This window comes from Staurois parvus, unplaced genomic scaffold (assembly GCF_062004578.1).
Source record: "Staurois parvus isolate SC_StPar_1 unplaced genomic scaffold, SC_StPar_1.0 ptg000231l, whole genome shotgun sequence".
In the NCBI taxonomy this organism is placed as follows: domain Eukaryota; kingdom Metazoa; phylum Chordata; class Amphibia; order Anura; family Ranidae; genus Staurois; species Staurois parvus.
In genome coordinates, this window is record NW_028318027.1 from 2,276,689 (window position 1) to 2,294,033 (window position 17,345).

General features: G+C 47.5%; 1 protein-coding gene across 1 annotated transcript in view; it reads right to left on the reverse strand.

Annotated features, from left to right (window-relative positions):
* The window catches only part of LOC149460402 (serine/threonine-protein kinase SBK1-like), a 48,621-nt gene extending 32,439 nt beyond the window's left edge, over positions 1-16,182 (reverse strand). Inside the window, exon 1 of the mRNA XM_089679766.1 lies at positions 15,911-16,182. Within this exon, the coding sequence (XP_089535892.1) occupies positions 15,911-16,182 (272 nt within the window). The remainder of the gene's footprint in view (positions 1-15,910) is intronic.
* Between the last annotated feature and the right edge of the window lie 1,163 nt (positions 16,183-17,345).

A 17,345-nucleotide genomic window follows, 5' to 3' on the forward strand; every position in this document is an offset into this window, starting at 1 on the left:
TTGGATAGTTAAATGGCTTAAAGTGTTACTAAACCAGTAAAATCAGTCTGTATACGTAGTAAAGCATGCTGGTTATACTCACTGGTGGAACCCAAGGGGTTAATCCTCTGCGTTATGTAACAAGGCTGTTTGATCCAGGCTTCTGCTCCTCTTGTTCAAATGTCTACATCTGATCTCCTATGGCAGAATAAACCGTGGCCATTCTGCACATGCTCAGTTGGGGGTTTATTGCTAGAGGTTATTGTTCTTGGGAGAGAGTGCATGTGCTCAGCACCGGGCCAATCACTGTCCAGACAGAGGTCAGGAGTTCAGCATCCTCCTAGACCAGAAAGAAAACTACAAGCTTTAACCAGTGCTCTGCTGAGCACTGATAGCAGTCTTTAGAGATGAGCGAATTATTCAAAAATTCGATTCGGCTGATTCGCCGAATTTGCGGGAGAAATTCGATTCGATGCGAATTTATTCGCCGCAAATTTAACTTATTAAAAGGGTTTCTAGGCTTCAGAGAGAAGGAGGAGGAGGAGGAGGAGGAGGAGAAGAAGAAGAAGGAGAAGAAGAAGAATGAAAAGAAGAAGAATTAAAGTACAGCAAAAAGTGTATCTGCAGAGAGCTCCGCTATTTCTGACAGTTCTCTGACAGTTCCTTCACATTTACAGCGGTTGAAACATTGTATCTATTTATTTCCGAATAAAAACATCTGTATCCTAAATGGAAACAAATAGATACAATGTTTCAACCGCTGTAAATGAACGGTCAGAACTGTCAGAAATAGCGGAGCTCTCTGCAGTGACACTTTTGCCGACTGATCGGGAAAAATTCGATTCTTGCACCCGAAGTTTGCTAAAATTCGGATTGGATGCGAATCGAATTTTTCCTGATATTCGAAACGAATTCCACTTCGCCAGGTTCGATTCGCTCATCTCTAGCAGTCTTGTGCCTTCTGATGAGAAAAAGGTATTTAGCAATTTATATTCACTATAATAATTACACTTCCATGCTCTATGCACTGTGGGAGACCAGATATAGGGAATGCAGGGTCCAGGGGGTAGTAACACTGTAAATGCTCCAACATTACCACATTGTCTCAGGGAAATGCACAGCTGTTTCAATATATGGAGGAGTTTTGATATTTCACACAGATCCTCACACCTTGATGGACTCCTGGTTTTATACAATGTTCTCTTCATGAGATGCAGCAATACTCCCCATACTGTATAGATGTTCTCAATGATAACTCCCATCAACTCAGGTATAAAATGGAGAAAGCCCAAAAGCAAAGCAATATATAGTGTAGCAATTAAAATGAGTGAAATCATAAAAGGCAAAAAGAATGTCAATGTACTGATATTGAGGTGCCAAGAGGGGCAACAACATAAACAGCGCACTAGGGTGATCCTCACACCGCCGCTTGCAACCATCGAGCTGGTGTGTGTGCGCGCCATAGACTGGATGTGACATGGACCCTGGGGACTGGACCTCAGCACCTCCAAGCATTTTTGATAATGTGTACCCCTACAGACCTACCCGTTTAAAAAAGAAAAAAAAAAAAAAAAAAAAAAAAAAAAAAAAAAAAAAAGCACTTTTTAAATTTTCTAACACATTGAAGTGTGTAAGGGCATATACACACACACACACAAAAAAAAATATTTGTGAGTTCTCCATGTTGAAGGGTTCTACCTTTGATTGCTGTATGTGTGTCTTCTGGAGAGATCTACCCTCTCTGGTGGCCATTATATTCAAGGCCTCATGTACCAAGGACATTAAGTACTTAGGCATTCATTCCATTGACCAGAAAAACCACACAACACCTTTGGCAAATTATAATGCCATGACACCTTATTGTAAGCTGCTGTGCCAACAATCCAATGAACAGTCAAAAACAATAGAACATGCCCTGTGCTAGATCAAAACCCTACCCTACCACTACACCATATAACCCCCTAAAATGGATTAACTGCAAGTACAAAAACATATAAACCAAGTATAAAATATAATAAATGCACGGATCATTAAAAAAAAATAAATAGGGAGGTGAATCTTGCAGAGTATTAGCAAATCTTCCCAAAAGTAAAGTGGTGCTCCACAAAGCTGAACAAAAATGGCATCAGCCCCAATTTATAACTAGACTTTAGGCCAAGAGGCACATGGATGGGTTTTGAACAAAAACAATTCCAAGCACACTTAATCCAATGAAATCAAAATGATCTAACCAAATGCTTCAGTGTCACATCTACAAATATATGCGGGTCTCTTGCCCTGACCACACAGCCCAGACTCCAGTCTATGAGCTCCTCCACGTTGGAGGATATACAACAATCAATGGAGGATAGGGGTGTCTAAAAGGAATAGGCTGCCTGCAAAGCTACAGGGACATGGAGGGTGCACTCAGCAGCTAGCCAACAAAAAAAAAATTTCCAACAATTTGCATTAAGAAAAACAAATGCCAAAGTTGGTTTTGTAAAATATAAAAGATGACGTTATACCGAGTAAATAGAAATGTGTCACGCTTTACAATTATGTGCGCTCATGGAATGATAAACTGCAGTACCTAAAAATCTCCATAGCCAACATTTTAAGAGTCTTTACAGATTACCAGTTTAGAGTCACACAGGAGGCTTTATGCTGGAATTATTGCTCTCTCCCTGACGATCACTGCGATACCTCTCATGTGCGGTGTGAACACGGTTTATATATGTGGGCGTTCACCTTTGCACACAAGCATAGGGGCGTTTTAACCCTTCCCAACTGTACTATAGCCAAAAAAGATGGCTACAGCATGGTCATCAGTTCTGGGAGGGTGTCTATAGATCTGATCACAAATCATGGTAAAGGGCCAACAACAACAACCCTTTACAGTGTGATCAGTTTTGTCCAATCACAGCTGATCACATTATAAAACTAATTTGCCGGTTATCAGCAATGCTTTCCTCACACACTTCCACAGTGTGAGGAGAGCCAGCAACAGTGCCCTGATCATTAGTGCTGCCTTTCAGTACCTCATCCATGCTGCCCATCAGCAAACATCACTGTAGGAGAAAAAAAACAAAAAAAAACAAACACATTTGCAAAGTGTTAACAGAAACTAAGAAAAAAAAAATGTTTGGTCTTCTCATTTGTTTAGCAAAACAGGTGAGTAATTACTACCAAAAGAAAGCTTTGTCTCAACCTTTTTTTTTTATATGGGTACAGTGTGCATGACAGTGCAATTGTAATTCAAAGTATGAGCTGAAAAATTGGCCTGGGCAGGAAGAGGGTGAAAGATTCTGGTATTGAAGTGGTTACAACTGATTTTGTTAAAAACACTTATTGCCATGGCAAAGGATTAACAACATCCCTTGTGATACCATGGACAGGTCCTCTCTATGGAGATATATGGGGTCCGCTAGACCCCCAACCTCTTGTCTGCCCTTAAAAGCATAAGGTCAGACAGATCAGTGTGATGAGACGCTTTCACTGGCCGGTAACAGTTTGTTTACATTAGACCAAAACCAGAAGTGACAAAAAACACTTACCGCTCCCAGTTTTAGACCATAGAAAGGATTGGGGATGTTGCGGTCTTTGTCATCTCAATGGTCAGCAGGCAGAACCAGCAAATTCAGTGTGGGGCTCCCTAGTGGGATGGGAGAGCCCAGGAAGGCAGTGAGGGGACCCCCTTCAGTTGAATGCAAAAGCGATCCAGTGACTAATTAGCCACTTGGATCACTTACTTTAGCATCGCTGGATGAAGGAAAACACCCCACACACGACGGACGAGGGGGGAGTTTAACATAACCAGGCCTCTGTCCATAAATTGGCTCCAAGCAGTAATAAGAGAAGGGAATATTCCCCTAAGGTTCTGCCAAACCTACTACAATCAAAACAACTTGAATTGTGAAAGAGAACACGTAGCAATGCAGCAACTCCACTGACTAAATACAGAAATGCATAAACTGTACTGGTGTGGAAGATACCCTACCAAAATAGGACTATGCTGAGAAGAATGGACCCAATGGTAGGCCACAACAGTATGGGGTCCAATCACCTAACATTAAAGGTTTTTATGCTATCATTCTATATTATAAGAACTAGTAATTGTGTTAAGTTAATGTAATTATTTCTAAGAAAGTTTCATTAAACAGGACATCAACGGGCTGGCACAGGGAACCAGGAAGAAGTTGGCCACCAATGAAGTCCATTTTGAAAATTCCCAAACCCATTGATTCAGTGGGGTTCAGCATGCAAAATTACCCCCCTAAATCACATTCAGTAGGCAGTACTGTCACTGAACGCGACGTATTCAAGTGAACACAGCTGTGCTGCAACTGTCTGTCCAACATTAGACTTGCATTTGAAATTACCATTGAAAATACTTCTTCCACTGTCCAGGACAACCCACAACATTCAGGAAGAGATAGGCCTCCTGATGCCTGTCAGCTGCCCCTGTGACTGTAGAGTGATCCACTTTTCACAGAAGATGGGACTGTAAGGTCTTAAAGTCTTAACCACCCACATTTTTTTTTGTTTTCTGCCAACAGAAGGAAGGAGTATCCCCTTCAAAAGGTCCAACAAGAGATTAATGGTTCCATTCTCAACAGGAAATACAAGACAGCATACAATATCCCACCCACCCCTCCAGTTCTGCTTGTATATACTGCCACCAGGAATAAAGTGTGATGTATGGTTTGTTTTTTTTGAACAGGTGGCTGTTGGGCCAGTGGTCATCGGGAGCACTTCCCTTCCCTGTGCACTTCCCTCTTGTCTTTCCCCAGGCTACCCTTCATTGGTAGGTTCTTGTCCCCTCATATGGTTGTGGGGATGGCATTCCTAATGCTCATCTCATTATCTCCTCATTGAAGACTTCATGGATACAGTGCTGCATTGGGTGTACCGTATGGGCTCGTTCACACCATGTGCATTGACATACATTTTTATGCACCTCTCAGGTCTGCATGGGTATTAAAACTGCTGCCTTCTAGGTGTCCTGTTCACACCACAATGCTAAATTATGTGCATTTTTCTCTGTCTAGAAACATGACATCAGATGGTGATGTGAACAGGGCACACAGAAAACATTTCATTGGGCTATTGCAAAGACCATCATGATTGCTAGACCAAAAAGGGGAGGGTCATTCCCATGAATCAATCCTTAAAGGACCTTAAATCAGTGTGGGGGGGGGGGGGGGGGAAATTCAGCCTCGGGCCACATGCCCTCAACATTCAGCAGTGCCTTGCCAGGGAGGACACTTCGCAAAGCATTTTGTCCTTATATTAAGGACAAGGGCCTCTTCTCCACAGCCCTGATGTGGTTATTAGGTTCTGCAAAGTGGGACTTATTGGAATCTGAAAACCCGGTCATGATCGGGGTCAGGCTCGAAGACCAGTTGCTATAGCAGTGGAAAGGCTCACACCAAAACCAGCAGGATAGGTACACAGGTAGGTCACTGTGGCAGAGGAATGGGCTCACCTGAGGTGCGAAGTCATAAGTACTAACCGGCGTTCACCAGAGCTCCTGCTGGTGGAGATCTATTTTGCTGCTATTTGGCACCAGGTTGCAGTCCTCAGGAACAACCCACCAGGAGGGGAGCAAGCGCAGGTCCAGTAGCGCATTAAGCAGGTAAGGATAAAAACAGAAGCGTGGTCAGTAAACAAGCCAAGGTTGGTAATGAGCAGTTGTAAATTGGGATCAGGTAGAGGTGTAGTCGAGAACAAGCCAAGGGTCAATAACAAGAGGTAGCAAAATACGGATGACAGCAGAGAAGGCAAGGAGCAAGATACTGGCTGGAGAGCACAATAATCTGGCACACAGGAAGTGCAGAAACATGGCTTATATTAGGAAGTTATGGGAGGAGCAAGGGGTTCAAGGTTCATAACAAACGAGGTCAAGGCAGGATAATCCAAATAATTGTCGAGGGAGCTATCCAGCATTCCAGGTGGAAACATTGCCACTCACCACAGAAGGCTCAGGTTCAGACACCCTTATATAACAAGTGGTTACCATATGCAGCCCCCCCCCCCAATATTGCTGGGGATTCCCAGTGACAGCAATGGTCCTAAAATAAAGTGAGTGTAAGAAGTTATATGTAGGACGGTTAGAAATACAGCTCCTACATGAGATGCTTGGGGAAAGGTTTGGGTGTTCTAGAAAAATCCAGACTAAACCTTCATCTTAACCCTAATGGATAGGAAGATAGAAGGCCTCCTTTAGGATAATCTAGGATGCAAGATCTCCCTCTGTAGCACCAGCCTCGGCAGCTGCATGTGTGGCTCACAACCTGGATGTTTGGATTGGTCAGGAAGTTAGAAGAAAAAAAAAAAAAAGTTCCCTTGCAGAAGATTGTGGATACCCCTCAGCTGGTAACCAAGGCTGTGTGTTATAAAATGGACACAACCATGAAGTCAGCAAGAGCCTCCCCCAGATCAGATCCTTTTCCTAATTTGGCCAGAAGGGCCATATGGCACAGCATGCATTACACTGAATTGGTAAAGGGTGGGATAAGTGGGTACAGCTGCGGGAATGTGGGCAAACAAGAAACAGGACTAGTATGGCTACACTGATGCGGTTACTGCTGAAACAATCAGATCCTCATGCTATGATCCAAGAATACAGCCCAGACAGAACAGTCATGGGACAACCAATAACTTGGAACCACCCTGGCAAATCTGGAATGGTTGAAAAGTACCAGTTAGTAGAGCCCATCATTTCTCGTGCTAGACAGTGTAATGATTAAAAAAAATAAATAAAATACACCCCACACAGAAAAATCCAGATCTGAACATCAAAGAAATAGGTTTTCCAGACATGGGAGTAGTCATAGCAGAAGTAGTAAAGGAAACGTATTAGTAATAGTCATATTGCCTTTTAAACATAATGCAATATTGAATAAGCCAGGGAGGTGAAGCATAAAGAGCACCACCCTATGCACAGAAGGAGTAACCACAGATTATCAAAAAAGGTACTACACGGGGTCGCGCATGCTGAGGCTGAAGATGGTGGTTGCACATCGACCTTGCTCCGCCTCACGGCTCTGTCACAATGATGTGTCACGAGCTGCATCCCCGGCCTTGAGTGATCACATCATCCCAGCAGCAGAACCAGATGATCCGACAGGTTGCGAGGCAGAGGTAACAGCACTCTGCATTATCTCCCCTCACAACAGACATTCTGCATGATAAGTTGCATGGTCTTCCGCAGAGTTTGTCCGATACCATTTCTATGGCAGTGGGGAAATGGTTTAGGAACTCAGAGGGGAGATGGCATTGGTAGAAGAATGTACATGAACTGGAGGAAGATAATCATACTCTGAAACAGATGTCCCAGTTGCAATCTGTAAGATTTGGAGAACAGGGAGCGGAGACAGAATCTCCGTATACACGGCTTTCCTGGGTCAATAGGCAACGAAGATCTGCAAGATTTACGGGGTCTGTTCACTGCATTGGCCCTGGCAGTTCTGGGCATTGATTGGCGAATGGATAGGGCCCACCACTCTTGCCCTGAAACGTCTACTGAACACGAGACATAATTGTCCAGTTTCATTACTATGATAGTAAGGAATCTCTGCTGAATTCTACATGCAACACTGCCTCGGTTAACTTTAGAGGGGAAGAAAAAAAAATAAAATTAAAAAAAAATAAAAAAATTTCAAACTCTATAGTGATCTATCCCCTATCACATTGTCTAAGAGACGTACACTTCGTCCGCTTACTCTCCACCTTTAGAAGTATTGCATTATATACAGATGGGGCTTTCCATTCAGGTTAACCATAACCAAAGATGGCACTCACAGATCAAGGAGAGGAGTTTCTGCATAACTTAGGCCTACCCACTCTCCAAGATGAAGCTTTAGCACTACCCTTACCCAAGCCAAGAGTGGTCAACAACAACAACAACATGTGGACCCCAGCAATATCCAGAAACAAGACACTTTCCGATTCCTCCCAGTTATCTTCTAATACTTGCTGATGTCACTGTCTATAGACATGTTCTGCCCATTAATTTTAAAATATCCTTTTTATGATAAATCCGATACCCTATCGGGATGTTCTCTGATGCGGTTCTGTTATTTGCAGTTTAATTTGGAAGAGATGGAGTGACGTTACTGCCCATTTTTCACCCTCCCTATGTCTTCCCCAAACAGCTACAGCTATTGCTGTGGATGCCTGGGCAGCCTCCTCCATACTTGGAGTCCTACTACCAGGTTTGCAAATTTTTTTGGATGTTTATTCTGCGTCTGCTAGTTTTTCTGAGACGTACTGGATGCGTCTTCCTTAGTCAATGATTTGTGGGTTTTGTTAGAACAGCATGGTTTGTCATATCGCCCTGCATACAATTGCTTCATGTTCACACCAACATGTCTTTACGACTATATGCTTGTAATGTTAAAGATTTAACTTCAATGAGGAAGAGGTCGATGGCTTTAGACTGATGGAATTCCCTAAGAGCTGATATTCTTATCCAAAACACATTTCAAAAAGGGAAGCTCATTTAACTTTGCCCTTAAGATTTCCCCATATCATACTCCACTATGGATGGCACTGGTAAAGCAGGTGTTACTATTCTGATCAGGAAAAGTTGCCCTCTCTATATTAGACAGTGCAGATTTATACTACTGCAATATCAATATGGTGATGTCTATATTACAATTATTAATATATACGCTCCTAACACTATCAGCCACACGAGATAGGAGATCCCTTCAGGGCCAATTGCCCTCAAAACTTGTTTTGAAACAGTCCACCTCCTTCAGTCAATGAATCAGAGGACATAAGCGGTTTGATATTTGGAGAATACAACACCCAAACGCTAAACAGTTTTCTTTTTCCCCGATGCATCACATCTACACCAGACTAGATGACTTTCTGCTATCAGCCCCCCTACTTAGACAGTAGGCTCAGATATTGTCTCCAGCTCCCGGTCAGATCATTTTTTGGCTTCAGATCTGTTTGTAGAAGGATCAAATTCACTCACATGCCATTGGCGCCTGAATGACACTAATATCAATCAAGTGTCAACCCTTCTATTTTGAAAGCATGATGTGAATTTTTTAACTCAACGGATCTGTGTCAGCGTTTCCAACTTTGTGGGAAGCTTATAAAGCGTTTATTAGGGGTCGTTTTAGAATGGTAAGCTCACATCTTAAGTCCCTGCACCATCAGAAAACTGACTTTATGAACCAATTATCACAAGCAAAAAATTATTTTTTAAATACATTGATACATCCTCTACCTAAACTTCACTTAGTAGTAAAACTTAAAGATCAACTTAAGACACTTGCTATAGATGAGACAGAAGTTTTATCAATACACTAATAAACCTCATAGGATGTTTGTTAATAAACTGAACAGTCGACTACTTCAGCTCCTGGATTTTTGTCTCAAATGGATGGCACCCCCTACATTTTGCTCCCAACAGATAGCCCAAGTGTTTGGAGATTTCTGTTGTAAGATTTATAAATGATCCATCACCAGATGTACACCCCACTTTCCATAGAGATTCCTTTTACGCTTTTAGCTCAGCACTTCACCTCCCGAAACTTAAAGGGAAGATAGATCAATCTTGAACGCACTCATTACTATGGAAGAGATATGGGCAGTTGTTAAGGCACTCCCATTGCACAAGGTGCCAGGCCCAGATGGGTTTTCTTACACATACAAGCAATTTGTCACAGATATAGGCTCTGCCCTATTGGAATTTTACTCCTCCCTGCTGAGTGGAGAAGTTTATTCACAATTTCAGACACTCATATCACAGTCATTCCCAAACCAGGCAAAAACATGACGACCCCGGCTTACTACAGGCACATAGCATTATTAAAAACACAGATACAATTTTTAGCTAATAGTCTAGCTACTTTGCATCCCAAAATCATACACAATGATCAGGTGGGATATTTCTTGGCGAGACAGGCAGGAGACAATACTAGGCGTACGATTAGTTTAGTTGATATACTCAATGGCTCACGAACACCGGCTCTGTCCAGTTTAGACTCTCAGAAGGAATTTGACTGGTTGGGATGGCCCTATATGTTTGAACTACTGTGACATGAGGGAATACAAGGGCCTTTTTTAAAGCAATTACAGCACTGTAGTCATGGCCTACCGCACAGGTTAAGCTTCCCTTTGGTTCATTGATCATGGGAAGAGTGTCAGATGTGGCAGACAGGGGTGTCCTGTCTCCGCTCCCATTTGTGTTGTGCCTTCAAACATTAGCAGTGGTGATCAGAACACATCCTGACATAGCGGGAATGACTGAGGGAAGGAGTACAAGTGCTCACTTTTTGCAGATGACGTTTTATTGACCATAAAAAAAAAAAAAAAAACACAAACAAACACACACCCCACACGGAAACTCTGCCCCTTAATATCCCATCCCAAGGCCTTTTACTGCTCCAACAAAATTACTCTTACCAGGGTGCAGAGGTGGGAGAAGATGAGGTCCAGGGTGTTTCCATTGGTGTGGGTGGAGGACTGTGTGTGCTGTGTGAGCGCAAAGGAGGAGGTTAGGAGGAGGAGTTGGGAAGTAGCCAGATTGATGGGGATGTTGAAGTCCCCTAGGATGATGGTCGGTAGCTCGGAGGAGAGGAAGAAAGGAAGCCAGGCGGCAAAGTTGTCTAGGAAGAGGGATGCAGAACCATGAGGTCGATAGATTACCGCAATCCTCAGGGGGGTGGGAGAGAAGAGCCGGATGCAGTGGGCCTTGAAGGAGAAGGATATGGAGGGGGGGGTTAGCGGTGGCAGGAGCATACCGACCCCACAACCTCTGAGGCCGCTCGGTCTGGGTGAGTGGGTCCAGACGAGGCCTCCATAGGAGAGTGCTGCAGGGGAGGTGGAGTCAGTGGCTTGGATCCAGGTTTCACTGACCGCTAGGAGGTTGAGGGAGTGGGAGACAAAGGTCATGGATGGCGGTGAGCTTGTTGCAAACCGAGCGGGTGTTCAGGAGTGCAACCAAGAGAGGGGTGGATGCGGGGAGGAGGGGGACAGATATGGGGTTGAGGTGGCTGGCGGGAGTAGGGGGGTGCCGAGAGGGGGAGTGGGGGGCCAGGGTTCGGGGAGATGTCTCCGGCAGTTAGGAGAAGGGTGAGGAAGGTGGCATGGGAACAGGATGTGCAGGAGCGAGTGGGTCTGTTGGTGGTGGCGTGTGAGTCAGAAGAAGTGAGGGTGCAATGTAGAGCTGTTTTGGGGGAGTAGGGGGAGGCAAGTTTGGGAATGGAGGAGAGGAGAACGAGGAGGAGTGCAGGTGACATGCTAGGGTGAGCGGAGTGCTGGACGGGTCACAGAGGAGGAAGGTTTCAGTCAGGACTTGAGGATGGGGAGAGTGTTATGCCATATCGGAGTTCATCAGTGTCCAATCATAGAAGGGGAGTGGAAGTGGTGGGTGGCTGGGGCCGCAGCTGGCTGGTTGCAGTCTGTGGGTGCTGTAGGCCGGTGTCCGTGGGTGTTATGGCGCGGCGTCGGTGGGTACAGTGGTTTGGCGACTGGACGAGCTGTGGGGCGTGGTGTTTGGAAGTGCTGAAGGCCCGGCAGCAGGGGGTGCTGAAGGCCAACATCTGGAGGTGGTGAGGGACGATATCTGGAGGTGGAATGGGCTAGGCGTTGTTGGGCACCTCTGCTGGATGGAGCGAGGCTCAGGGCTGAGCGGTGGCAGGGGTGCGGCTGAGTGGAGCAGATGTGGCAGCGGTGGCTTACCCAGTTGGGGCCGATGGCAGCTTACCCTCTCCGTGCCTGCCAGTCTGGGTGGTTGCCGCTTCCTTTGATCTGCGGAGCCCGGCATCACGGCGACGATCCTCGGCCCTCCGAAGTCCTCCGTGGTCGGCCACGATTCGCCGGATCTCCGCCGGAGGGACAGCGCGCCTGGGCGGGCTTACGGTGTAAGGGACCGCCCGGCGACACCACTAGCACTCCACTAATCAGGCGTCCCCAGCGCACGGAGTCTAAGTCCCAGAGTACTTGTTCACCATGGCCCCTGATGGTGGGGTTGGACTTGGAGTACCCGGGACCAGGTCGTGCCTACTGAGGATACCAGTCAGTGGTAGGGGTGTTCGCAAGGGGCTCCCACGGGAGAGAGCCTGATATGAGGAGGTCTGGAGACCCAGTTGAGAGGGATGGATGGCTGAGCAAGTGCAGAGTCAGGCAAGCCGGGTCGGTAACGGGGAGGACGGTACGGTACAAGGCAGCGGGCAGAGAATAGTCGGGTCAATAGCAGGCGGCCGTGGCTTCTGCTGCGCATGCGCAAACTCGCGCCGCGGCCAGCCCGAACCTAGAGCTCGGGTCCCTGCACAGGGCGGCATACTGCGCCTGCGCCGGGACCATCGCGGCGGGGACCGTGGAGATCCCCGACATTGCCCCCCCTCCTACGGGCAACCTCCGGATGCCCACCCGATCTCTCCACCACAGGTGGTCACGAAGAAACCTCCGGACAAGTCTGGGTGCATTGACATTATGGGCTGGTTCCCAAGAATTGTCCTCAGGGCCATAGCCCTTCCATTTAATAAGAAATTGGGTCTGGCCCCCCCTTCTTCGGCACTTCAGGATAGTTTCCACCTCAAATTCTTCTTGTCCCTCCACCGTTATGGCCTCCGGAGGTCTGGATTCTCGTTCTGGGAAGGCTTCCGGGATCACAGGTTTAAGTAAGGACACGTGGAAAACAGGATGAATTTTGAATGTTTCAGGAAGGATAAGTTCATATGTTACCTCGTTGATCATTCGCTTCACACAAGAAGGCCCCACGAATTTAGGTCCCAATTTCTTCGAGGGACATAGCATTCTCAAGTTGGTTGTTTCCAACCATACCTTATCCCCAGGCTTCAGCACCAGATCCCCCCTTCGTTTCTTGTTAAACGCATTCTTGTTGTCCTTCTGGGCCCGAGCGATGGCTTCCTGTAGTACTTTGTTGTTCGAGGAGAAGGTTAATGAGTCTTGTGTTGCCGGAACTGGGCATTCAGGGACCAAATCAGGGAGAAAGACAGGGTGGAATCCGTAGTTCGAGAAGAACGGAGATTGCCCTGTTGCTGAATGGCTTGCGTTGTTATATGCAAATTCCGCTAATGGTAAAAGTGGTAACCAATTATCCTGAAGGAAGGACGTGTAGCAAAGCAAGTATTGTTCTAGGGTCCGGTTGGTTCTCTCGGTCTGTCCGTTGGTCTGAGGGTGGAATGCAGAGGAGAGGGATAACTTGATATCCAGGGCCTTGCACAGGGCCCTACAAAATCTAGATGTGAATTGGACCCCTCGATCAGAGGCAATGTCCTCCGGGACTCCATGTAGTCTTACGATTTCCTGGATGAATATTCGCGCAGTCTCGGACGGAGTCTTCCTTAATGGTACGAAGTGAGCCATCTTCGATAATCGATCAATGACCACAAAGATCGCGGTGTGTTCTTGGGACGGTGGGAGCTTGACTATAAAGTCCATCACGATCCTTTGCCAAGGTCGTTCAGGAATTGGCAAAGGCTGCAGCAGTCCCCAAGCCTTGTTCCTCGATGGCTTGTTTTTCTGGCAGATGGTATAGGATCTTACATAGAGTTTACAATCCTTGGCCATACTCGGCCACCAAAAAGAGCGTTGGAGAAGCTCCAGGGTCTTGGCTGGGCCAAAGTGTCCTGCCATCGGGTGGTCATGGCAATGTCCCAGGACAAGGGTTCGGACCTCTTCAGGGACCATGACCAATCCATCCTTCCATAGGAGTCCCCCCTTGTTCTGAAGGGACACACCAACTGGGATTGACGCGGCCGTGGATGCCTCCAATAGCTTGGACCGAAGGTCCGTCTGGAGCGCCAAGAAATTTCCTGAAGACAGAATAGTATCAGGTACCGGTTCTTCTTTGGAGTCTTCAAACATGCAAGATAGTGCATCGGGTTTCGTATTTTTAGATCCGGGCCTATACGTGATGTGAAAAATGAACCTGGAGAAGAACAATGCCCATCTCGTCTGCCGTGGGCGTAAATGTTTGGCGGTCCTCAGGTACTCGAGATTTTTGTGATCTGTGAAGATCAAGATGGGGTGCGAGGGACCTTCTAGCAGGTACCTCTCTTCGAGTGCTGTTTTGATGGCCAACAACTCCCGATCGCCGAAATCGTAATTCTTCTCGGCTGGGGTAAGTTTCCTTGAGAAGAACGCTATGGGATGGAGTAATTCTTTGGTTCCCTATCGCTGGGACAGGATGGACTCCACCGCATTCTCCGATGCGTCTACTTTCAAGATGTATGGCAGGGCAGCGTCCGGGTGGCCCAGAATGGGTGCCGAGGTAAAGAGCTTCTTCAAGGCCTCAAAGGCTTCCTGAGCCTCCAGCGTCCATCTGAACCGGGTTCCAAGCTTGGTTAACCGAGTTATGGGGGAGACCAGACCCGAGAAGTTCTTAATGAACTTCCGGTAAAAATTTGCAAACCCGATAAACCGCTGGACGCCTTTTTTGTCTGCAGGTACCAGCCATTCCAAAATCGCAGAGACTTTGAGGGTCCATTGCAACCCCCACGGTGGAGATAATCAACCCCAGGAACATAATGCTAGGTTTCTCAAAGCAACACTTATCTGCCTTGGCGTATAACCCATGCCGACGCAACCGCCCCAACACCCTTGCCACATGTATCCTGCGATCCTTCAGGGAGGATGAGAAAATCAGTATATCGTCTAGGTAAACTATAACAAAAATGTCCAGGTAATCCCTGAAAATATCATTTACAAAATGTTGAAATGTGGCTGGTGCATTGCACAGGCCAAATGGCATGACCAGGTATTCAAAGTGCCCAAACCGGGTACGGATTGCCGTTTTCCACTCGTCCCCCTCTCTTATGCGAACTAGGTTGTACGCCCCCCTTAGATCAAGTTTAGTAAAAATGACCGCAGCCTTCAGGCTCTGAAATAACTCTGTCACCAACGGTAATGGGTAACGATTTTTAATCGTGACCTTGTTCAGCTCCCGGTAGTCAATACATGGTCTCAGAGACTTTTCTTTTTTTTCCACAAAGAAGATCCCCACCCCTGCTGGTGAAGTAGAGGGATGGATTAACCCCTTCTGGAGACTGTCCTCTATATATTCCTTCAGGGCCCCCAATTCAAGTTCAGATAGGGGAAAAATTTGCCCAAAAGGAATCTCAGAGCCGGGTAACAGGTCGATGGACAGTCATACAGGCGGTGGGGGGGCAGGGTATCTGCTCCCCGTTTACTGAACACGTCCAGGAATTCATGATATGCTGCGGGAATAACCTGTTTCAGATCAGAGTCCCCCCTCGGAGCATAGGAGGACCTGGGGGCCTGCCGGGCCTGAAGTGCGACAGTGTTCCTGACAGTATGGGGAAGGGAACAAGATTGACCCGGTTTCCCAGTCAATTTGGGGGTTATGGGCCCGTAACCAAGGGAGCCCCAAAATGACTGGGAAAAGAGGTGACTCAATGGCATCCAGGCGGAGAAATTCCCGGTGTTGGTTGGCAATGGTAGTGGCAATGGGGGGAGTTTCCTGATTAACCACTCCTGATTTTATCTGGGAGCCATTGGCCAAAAATATGTTAAAACCCCTCTTTCTGGGTTGGAGGGGAATTTTCTGCTGGCGAGCAAAGTCTAAATCCAGGAAACAACTGCATGCCCCCGAATCAATTATGGCTGTCGCTTCCATGGTCCTTTCTGGAAGCTGAAAGGAGAGGGGCACAACTAAGTATTGGGAAGGACTGACATTGCCAACAGACAAAGAAAAAGAGGTACACTTACTCATTTTCTGAGGGCAGGATCGTACCATATGACAGCTTCCCCACAGTAGAGGCAGAGGTTCTGAGAGCGTCTCCACTGGTGTTCTTCTGGCGATAATTTGGGCCGAGCCAGGCCTAGTTGCATGGGTTCCGGAACATCTCCTGGAAGTGGATTCTGGATACTTGGTCTGGGTGGTTGGCTGGGGCCTAGGAATGGACCCCAGTTGTTTCCACGACCCTGGCCGGACCTCTCAAACCTGCGTTCCCGCAGTCGGTCAATTTTTATCGTCAGGGCAATTAGATCCTCTAATGACTCGGGAACCTCTACCCGGGCCAGCTCATCCTTTAGGGGTTCTGATAGCCCTATGTGGAACTGGTGCAGCAAGGCAAACTCGTTCCAGCGAGTGTTCCCCATCCAACGCCTAAATTCTAAGGCGTATTCCTCTGCTGCCGGATGGCCCTGTCGGAGTGTGTATAAGATTGCTTCGGCAGAGGCTGCCCGCTGCGGGTCATCATATAGGATGGCCATCGCTTCAAAGAAATCTTTGACTGTTCCTAGGTGTGGTCATTGTTTCCCCTTAGCCAATGGGCCCAATCTTGGGGTCCGCCCTGCAACAGTGAGATTATAAATCCCACCTTCACTGATTCAATCAAAAAGGTACGGGGTTGAAGTTCAAAAAAATAGGAGGCAGGATTCACGGAATGACCTGAAGCGTGTGCGGTCCCCGTGGAAACGCTCCGGTAAGGGTACTCGGGGTTCCGCCATAGGTAGCGGGGCTGAGGCCCCTGACGCTGGCTCAAGGGCAGCCGGGGTGCAGAAAACGGGGCCTGTGGGGCTGGGTCAGATATGGAGCAGGTCTGGAAGCGGTTCTCCAGCTGCATACATTTATCCTGCAAGGCTGCTACGGCCTGCGTCAGGTTAGATAGATGCCTGCAAATTTCTTCCAGCGGGAGGGCCCTCTTCTAGGCTCAGTCATGGCCTTCTGGTACTGTAAGGGACCGCCCGGCGACACCACTAGCACTCCACTAATCAGGCGTCCCCAGCGCACGGAGACTAAGTCCCAGAGTACTTGTTCACCAGGGCCCCTGATGGTGGGGATGGACTTGGAGTACCCCGGGACCAGGTCGTGCCTACTGAGGATACCCGTCAGTGGTAGGGGTGTTTGCCAGGGGCTCCCACGGGAGAGAGCCTGATATGAGGAGGTCTGGAGACCCCGTTGAGAGGGATGGATGGATGGCTGAGAAAGTGCAGAGTCAGGCAAGCTGGGTCGGTAACGGGGAGGACGGTACGGTACAAGCCAGCAGGCAGAGAATAGTCGGGTCACACACCAGGTCAGCAACAGCAGGTCAGATCCAATAGGGGGCATTCAGGAGAGAGGTCAGGCAAAGCAAGGGTCTGGGCAGGAGAATACAGCAGTGGTCAGGTACAATTCGGGTCAGCAACTTACTTAGAGACAGGTACAGGTTCAGGTACAGGATAAGGATAAGACCAGAAGGCACCGAATGACAGCTCAGGGCCGCTTAAATATCGCGCCCTGCGCTGCCATTGGTGCCCAGCGGGCGGCCGCGGCTAATACTGCGCATGCGCGAACTCGCGCGCTGCGGCCGGCCTGGACCTAGAGCTCGCGTCCCTGCACAGGGCGGCATACTGCGCCTGCGCCGGGACCATCGCGGCGGGGATCGTGGAGATCC